The following is a 9,145-nucleotide window of genomic DNA, read 5'->3' as shown; positions in this document are numbered from 1 at the left end:
TAAATAGATATAACTCACACAAATAAAAATTCTTAAGGTTGTCCTCAATAATTTTTAAGAGTGAAAAGTACTCCTGGAACCATAAAAATTGAAAACTGCAGCTGTAATTAAATAGATTTGCTTTTTTTCTTACCAAATGTCCCAGAATGTGCCTGTTCAAATGAGTATTGCTCTTCATAGTTACCTCTTTGGGATGCCTGAGAAAATGAAAAAGGAATTTAGTTTGGAATCACAGAAAAAACAAAATTGTAATCATGGCTCTTTTAATTTATTAGTTGTAAGGCAATTACCCAATTATTTAGTATCCCTGGGTTTCTTCTTTTATAAAATGGAGTCAATAAATTTTCAGTTATTATCCAATAGCATTGCTTTGAGGATCAAATGAGATAAACCATGTGAAGGACTATGAAAATATTAGAATACTTTTAAAATATCAATTATGATTGTTATTTTTTATAGTAATGGAGAATAAGATATATGGGACTGATCTTAGAGTCAAAAATCCCTGAGTCTTACATTTATCAGTTGTGGAGACATGTGCAAACTCCTTAAATTCTTTATAATTCAAGGTACCTCTATAAATTTATGAACATATTGACAAAGAGTCAATATGAATAGGTGAAAGCAATTCCCACAAATATCTTCCTCCAACAATGAAGTGACAGGTACTGATAAAACTTTTTTTTAAATCAATATAATCATCACTGTTATTTATTTGATCATTTATTCATCCTTTTATTTATGATCTGTTTATTTCAGTGATAATGCCATTACTTAACCATTTTGGGATGTGCTCTCAGACCATGCAACAAAAAAAAATTTTAATACCATGAAAGCTGTTGAATAAGGTGAGTGAAGAAGCTGGAGAACATCTTTTAGGCAGTGACAAGATGTTAAAATATACAAGATATAAGAAGATTGGCTTTTTTATATAGTTCACAACTATACTCTGAAGATTATTTTTATTCTTTTGTTGACGATCAATAACAATGTCAATGGATATTAAGAGAATGTCTTTAAAAGATGATATTCACTTGCATGATAAGTTTGAGACATTTCAAACAAAATAATTCTTGTTGCATTATAATCAATAAATAGTCTCTTGGGACATGTTAAACGTTAGGAATACTAGAAATAATATTGCTAATAATATGTATATATACATGTAAGTAATAATATGTATATATAATACATAAAATATAAATCATATACAATTATTAATGTACATATTTCAAGATAAACCTATATACATTATTAATATGAAGAGAGGAAAATAAAGATATATAAATACAGGGAGTTAGAGGAAGGAGGGAAAAAAGGACAGAAAGACAGAGGGAAGAAGAAAGAGGAAGAAGGAGAGGAATGAGGCCATCAAAGATGTCTTGCCAATCAAATAACGTAATGTGAGTGTTGTTGTTTGTAACATCTGGATGTTAAAAACTGTTTTCTTTCAGAATTGTTTTAATGAACTAATGACCTAGTTATAAACTATAAAGTACTATCTAAATTCCAGGTATTATCATGATTTTCATTATTTTCTTTACTTAGCTGAACATATGTATCTTTTCAGATTTATTTCATAATTGGCACAAATTTGAAGACAACATCTTTGAAGTTTCTGACAATGTTATAGTAAAGGAAATAATTTTCTTCTTTTAGAGGGTATTGAGGGGATATAAAAATTGTGGAATTGATTCTCCCTATATTGAATAAGTCTTTGATATTTAGCAAAGTCAATCCTGCTCCTGCTTTCCCCATTTATAAACAAGAGATAATATAAGAATATAAAAATAAATCCATTTTCATTTCTGAAACACCTACAATGTTTCATTCACTGGGTCAAGTTCTGGGGGCAGAAGTAAAAAAGAATGAAATAATTCCTGCTACCTTGGAACTTATATTCTGATAGGGGAGACAATTAATACACATTCAGTCTAAATATACATAATATATACATTAAAATAAAAATATATACAAAGTAGTTCATCAAGAGAATAAGCATGTACTTCTTAACATTTCAATATTTAGACCCAAGATGCCCCATTCCAGGAGATAGAGTGGATTGAATATTTCGGGATATACTCTTAAATCATATTTCCCACTCCAGTGAGGAGCCAGATAAAAATAAGTAAATTTCTCATCATCTTTGTCTCACCAGATTATGGTTCCTGGGAATAAAATTAATTCCTGCCCTTCCCTAAAAGCACAGCTTATTAAAATTAATAGCACAGAAAAGGGAAGAAAAAAGAGAAAATTCATTTGAATATTAATGCTTAATAGTTAACATTTTTTTAGTGCTTTCACTGTGCCAGGTACTGTGCTAGGTGATTTCTGAGGCAAATAAAGGTTAAATGGCTTGCTAAGGGTTACATAGCTCATCTGAATCCACATTTGATCTCAGATCTTCCTGACTCCAGACCCGGTGCCCTAACCACAGTACCACCCATTTGTCCTTCAAAAGAAAAAAATATTGAGAAATTGCTACATGGAACCTTCTAAGGCAGAGAAGGTAATATTAAAGAATTAGGAATACTCCATTAAACTGAAGGATTTTATACTCTAGTTGTTGCTGCTTGGTCATTTAGTCACATCTGACTCTTCACAACACCATATGGAGTTTTCTTGTCATAATAGAGTAGTTTGCTATTTGTGTTTTCAGATCATCTTTTGTTAGAACTCTCCACTATGATGGGTCTATTTTTAGTAACTTTGCATGACATAGTTCACTGTTTCATTGAGCTATACAAGTACCATGACCAGTCAGTGATAGAAGAGGTCATATTCTAGCTAACATGAATTAAATATTTTATTTTAGGATATTAACCTCTTGTAAGGAAAAAAATCTTCATCCCATCATGCCAGCTTTACCTAACAGCACATCACTACCATCTTTGACCTTCTTTCTGACCGGTGTTCCTGGACTAGAATATGCTCATACTTGGATCTCTATCCCTTTTTGCTGTCTGTACATAACAGCCCTCTCTGGAAATGGTATGATCCTGTTTGTCATCATCACTGAATCAAGCCTTCATGAGCCCATGTACTATTTCCTCTCTATGCTCTCCACCACTGACCTAGGTTTATGCATTTCCACACTAGTGACTATGCTGCGAATATTCTGGTTCAATGCCGGAGAAATCAGTTTTAATGCTTGCCTAGCTCAGATGTTCTTTATTCATTTATTCACTATTATGGAGTCTTCAGTACTCTTAGCCATGGCCTTTGATCGATTTGTGGCCATCTCTAACCCCTTGAGATATGCTACTATCCTCACAAACTCCAGAATCATCCAAATTGGAATTGCAATTGTCACAGTTGCAACAGCAATCTTAATACCTCTTATCCTGCTACTTAAACGCCTCTCTTTCTGTCACAGTCATGTGCTTCGTCATTCTTATTGCTTCCATCCTGATGTGATGAAACTCTCCTGTTCAGATACCAAGATCAATAGTGCATTTGGGTTGACTGCAACAATCTTAGTTGCTGGAGTGGACTCCACATTAATCCTACTCTCCTATATACTGATCATCCGCTCAATCCTGAACATTGCATCCCCAGAGGAACGCAAGAAAGTCTTCAGCACCTGCATCTCCCACATCACTGCTGTTGCTATTTTCTATATTCCGTTGGTCAGCCTGTCTTTTGTCCACAGATTTGGGAAACAAGCTCCTCCCTACCTGCCTACACTCATTGCCAATATTTATCTTCTCATTCCCCCAGTGATGAACCCGATACTTTATAGTGTGAAGACTAAAGATATTCGTAAAGCTTTGCTCAAAGTTCTTTGTCCCAAGGCAGTCCGAGTCTAACCATCACTAATTCCAGGCATAGAAAAAATATCATCCAATAAAATTTTTATTTTTATGGCATAATTTTATAATTTAAAATAAACTTAAAATTATATAATCAGCCAAACCCCCATTCAAGAACAATCTGCAATATCTATAATCAGAAGATTATCTTTTCTCCTTTTGAACTTTGCCACCCCAAGTGAGCAACATCTTCTATGCAATCTCATCAAATTTAAGATAGTTCTAGTTGTTACAAATAGGATACTTTGTCATTTTCTCCAATTGTAACTATCTCTACCTTCAGCAGCAGCATAATGTCTAGATTTATTTGTGTTGAATCTTAATTTAATATGAAAACAATGTATAATTGAGTTTTTTCCCTCTGGTGATATGGGAGCTACCTACTAGTGGCTGCTGGAGGTCTAACTCAGACCTGTAGAATGGATCTCTTCATGTGAGAGGATGATGATGATGATGATGATGAGATACAAGGAGACTATAGAAGGAGACTGAGAGGCAGTTACTGTTCTCTGACCTCTCTCCTGAGAGGCAGTTGCGTTGTATAACTTCTCTCCTTTTCCCTCTGCCTCCAATTTATTTCATTCCCAGTCCACAAGTAACACCTGTGTCAGTAAAGCTGCTTTGCAACTCCTTCAGATGTTATGATTCACAGCTGTAGAGGCTTTCGGAGAACTGACCTGCCCTTCACCCAGGCATTGTCGTTAACATTTTCCCCCGAACTTTTAGTTCCTTCTTATTTGAGAAGAAAACATCTCATATTCTTTCCAGAAGAACATTAACGATCACACTGATCTCTGTAAAGTACAAATGGTAATAAATCATTTCAATTTTTATTTAACATATTTTAATGCATCAATGAATGCATTGTTCTCCTGAAATCATTGCTTACTTTTGAATTCTGCAAACTCATGATCAAGACTTTTGTTTGTTACATCCCTAAGTACAAAGTACCATGATACACACCTATTTGACCAAATATTATGTATACCAATATTTACCCTCTTATGAAAAGATTATTTTCTTCAAATAACTTTTAAAAGCCTAATCTGTGGTAGATAATTATATTTTTCCCATTTAAATCTTTTTTTATTTGCTAAGGCATACAATTTCTAGTTTAAAAAACTCAGAAATAAAGGCACTTTAGAAGTTATTTAATCCAACATCCCCCTTAATTCAGAGTTCCCTAATTTTTCATACTCATCAAATCAAAGCCTCTCTGATCATTTTGTTACCCATATAGTTTTTCCTTATCAAGTATCTTGATATTTGATAAGCCTTATAGTTGCCATTCTACATATTCTATATTCAAAATCAAACTCCTAAGAAAAGTAATCAACATGTGTCACCTTGACTTTATCATCTATCTTTGAACTGTCAACCTCATACAAGACTGTTTCTACTCCTACAACTTGAATAAAACTGATCTTTCCAATGTAAGCAATAATCAGTTTTTATAAATCTGAAAGTATTTTTTCATTCCTATTTCTTTTTGACCTATCTATTGAGTATCCTTTTTTTTATTTCCTTCCTAAGATTGTGTGAAAATGATCCTGCCCTACTATTTTATTGAACTATCATCATAGCCAATCCTTGGCTGAACTTCAGGGATCTCTTATTGTTCTCCTTATTTCCCACATGCTCAAGCATCCTCTCGATGTAGATTACTTCGAAATCCATATATCCAGCACTCATTTCTCTACTGAACTCTAATCTCATATCACCAACTGTCTCATTAGATGTTGACACCTGAATCACTCTGGCAACTCAAATACATCCAAAACTTACTTAATTTTCTTTCCCTTTAAATTATTCCTTTATCCTAGCTTTTATATTTTTGTCAAAAACAAATAATTCTTTCAGGTACCTAGATCTGAAACCTAAAATGTATCATCCTTACTCATTACTCATATTAATCACTCAATCAATAAACATTTATTAGGAGCTTGCTGTGTACCAGGCACTGTGCTATGTAAGTACAAGGAACAGGAAAAGAAACAAAAAATGTAGTCTCCATCTTTAAAGACTCTATAATCTAATGGGAGCAACAATATACAAATATATGCAAAATATATATGTGGATAAATAGTAAATAATTAATACAAGGAAAACACTAGAATTAAGAGTAATTGAGGAAGAATTCTATTGAAAGATGGAATTTTTTTTAAGACTTAAAGAAATACAGGGAAATTCACAGAGGGTAAGAAGTAGAGCATTGCAGACATGGGAAACAGCCAAAGAACGTGCCCAGAGTCAAAAAATGTAATGTCTTGTTCATGGAACAGCCAACAGGCCAGTATCACGGGATCAGAACTGGGAAGTGAGGTAAAAGTAGACTGGAATGACAGAAGGTAGGAAAAAACGTAGTCTCCATCTTTAAAGACTCTATAATCTAATGGGAGCAACAATATACAAATATATACAAAATATATGATATGTGGATAAATAGGAAATAATACAAGGAAAAACTCGAAATTGAGGAAGAATTCTATTGAAAGATATATATTATTAAACAATTTTTAATTCTAATTCCACAACATTTCTTAATTCCATGCTCCACAAAGTTGCTAAGTTGATATTTCCGAGACCTAGATCTGACCATGTCACTTCACTGCTCAAGAAGCTTTGTTTGCTACTTATTGACTGGAATTATGTAGAAGCTCCTCTGTTGATCTTCAGTCCTTTACAAGTCTTCAGAGCTAATCTTTCAGACTGACTACATTCCTCCTTTTTTATGTTCTCTGCTTTCTAACCAAAGTGACATATTTGCTTTTTCCTACATATGGTACAATCTCTCTCCTACCTCTGTATCTCTTCAGAGTCCCATTCTTTTTTCCATACTCCACTTCTCACTCCTCTACTCCTGCCACTCTTTCTCTGTTTGTAATGCCTTGCCTCCAAAAATCTATCTCAGAACCTTATTTTAATGCTCAATTCATCTGCTCCCTCCTGCAAGAGGCCCTTCTCATTCCCCTATTTTTAGCATCTCCTTCCTGGTAAAATATTTTATGCTTGAACATACCATATTCATTCATCTGGGATCATATTATATCTTCCGGCAAGGAAATAATTTTTTGAGATTAGCAACTATTTTGTTTGTGAATCATATCTTCAAAATCAAACCTATCACCTTAGGGCACTCACAAATTCTTGCAAAATGAAAAGCAGGGAGGTACACCTAAGTATTTAATATCTATCTCAACAGAAGGAAAAAAAGTTTTATAGTGCATAAACTTTATTTTAATCCTTATTTCCTATATCACCTTCTTAAGTCTAGACAATCAACAGTATAAAAAAATTCTTATTTTTTAAAGTGTTTAAGTATTTATGAGTAAATCTTGCCCTGCAATTTTAACAACTGGCTCTTCTTAAGCAATATAAGCCAGCGCCAGATTTCTCAGAGATTTTAATAAATAATATAGTCTTCACTCTTACACTCTTGAAGTTGATGTATAAATCATCAATCCACATTATAGGCTTTGAACTCTTTTCTAAATTTCAGTCATGGATTTCCAACTGCTGACTTGAATTCACTACTGAGATGTCCCATTGACACTTTTAATTAGATATATTTAAAATTAACATGTCCATCCAATAAATCTCCTGGTTTTGAAGTCTTATCAGGGTCCCATCAATCTGACAGTTATGTGAGCTGGAATTTTTACTCCATTCTCTATTTCTTCTCCTGCTTTGAAGCATCATTGAGTCTTTCTTCCCAATATTTTTTACATATATTCCTTTCTTTTTATTATCATTGTCAGCAACCTAGCACAAATCTTTATCACAACCAATCTGGGTTATTCTAACAGCCTTCATACGGTTCTTCCTGGACTGAAGTTTATCTTTCTTCTATTTCAGGAAAGTTCAAATGTAGTAGTCTCACTTACCCTGATTGACTTGGGTAATTCATTTAACCTCTATTTTCCTCAATTCCTTCAACTGTAAAATTGGGATAATAATAGAATCCATCTTCAACAAGAATTGTGAAGATGAATGAGATAATATTGTAAAGCATTTAGTAAAGTGTTTGCAATTAATAGGCACTTTGTTGCTGTTGTTATGATTGTGATGATAATATACATACTAGATTAATCTTCCTGGTGCACAGTACTTTTCACATCACTCAATTACTCAAAAAATAAATAAACCTTTCTAATTTATTGTTCTATGAAAACTTGTTGTATGGAAATGAGATAAGTTTTATACAAATTGTTTTCAAAGATTAGAAACAAGATTATAGTATTCTATAGAACACCAATTTAGACTTGGAAGGGATATTATTTATGGGGACGATTAAGGCTCAGAGAGTTTAAGTGATTTGTCCATGGCCAAATGATCAGAGCAAGGATGTAAAACTAATTCCTATGAGTTCAAACTAACTACAGCCAAATTGTCGACTGACAATTAATTGTTTTGGAGAGATTATGTAAAGGACGGTTTCTTGAGAAACTTGAGGAGTATATAGAATGATGGAGAGTATGTTGAGAAAAGTCAGAAAAATACTTACATCATAGCAACTTTATAAATATACACAACTTTGAAAGATACTAGATCTGCAATGTGTAATGACCAACTTTGATTCCAGAAGACCAATGTTATTCATGTTATCCAATTCCTGAAAGAGAGCTAATGGAATCATGAGGAATGAGACCATTTTTCATGGATATGGTCAATGCAGAAAAGTGTTTTGATCAATTATATATATTGTTGGATTTTTCTTTTCTCTTCCCAATGTAGGAGAGAGAGAGTTAGGAGGAAGAAAAAATGAGTTTGTTTAATAATAATAATTGTTGCCTTAGAAGTTAATGGCTTCTTCATGAAAAATTATCAGAGACTGGATAAGCACTTATGAAGAATTTGATAAGATTCATTGATGGGCTCTAACATACAATTGAACTCTGAAGTTTATGACCCTAAATAGTATTTATTATCCACCCCACCGCCAAATTGAATATGATGGGGACAATCTGTCCTAAAGAGCTAAAAAGTATCTGACTTTTTGCCCAATCATTCCTATCTTCAGAAAGAGGAAAACAAAATTTCCTTTTTCTTGAGTCAGCAGAGAAATGCTCTCAAGAGATACAGATTTAATAGGGAACAAATGCACAAAGCTCTCTCTTTGGAATAGCTTGCACTGGTGTTCAAAAGACTGTGGCAACCAAGGGCTCCTTATAAAGACACTCAAGTGAAGGAAACAGTGGGATTTCCCCAAAAATTCCTACTTCATGCTGACAGACCAATCAGCTTTTCTTTCCTATGCTAGGAACTTTATCAAGAGATAGCATTTAGATTCAGCCCTGAGTATTTGCTTTTTCATCTGGTCAGATATTAGAGGT

The 9,145-nt window shown here is 33.4% G+C and overlaps 1 protein-coding gene across 1 annotated transcript; it reads left to right on the top strand.

The window, feature by feature from the left end:
- Window positions 1-2,855: 2,855 nt before the first annotated feature.
- Window positions 2,856-3,809, top strand: LOC100922554 (olfactory receptor 51F2-like). The gene has a single exon (XM_031961470.1). The coding sequence runs from the start codon at window positions 2,856-2,858 to the stop codon at window positions 3,807-3,809; it is 954 nt and encodes a 317-aa protein (XP_031817330.1).
- Window positions 3,810-9,145: the final 5,336 nt, after the last annotated feature.

The sequence above is a fragment of the Sarcophilus harrisii genome, chromosome 3 (genome assembly GCF_902635505.1).
Source record: "Sarcophilus harrisii chromosome 3, mSarHar1.11, whole genome shotgun sequence".
Classification (NCBI taxonomy): domain Eukaryota; kingdom Metazoa; phylum Chordata; class Mammalia; order Dasyuromorphia; family Dasyuridae; genus Sarcophilus; species Sarcophilus harrisii.
This window is presented reverse-complemented; position numbering and strand designations above follow the sequence as displayed.

What these genes read in the sequence shown, in the direction of transcription:
- LOC100922554 (XM_031961470.1), top strand. Translation starts at nt 2,856, where the DNA reads ATGCCAGCTTTACCTAACAGCACATCACTACCATCTTTGACCTTCTTT.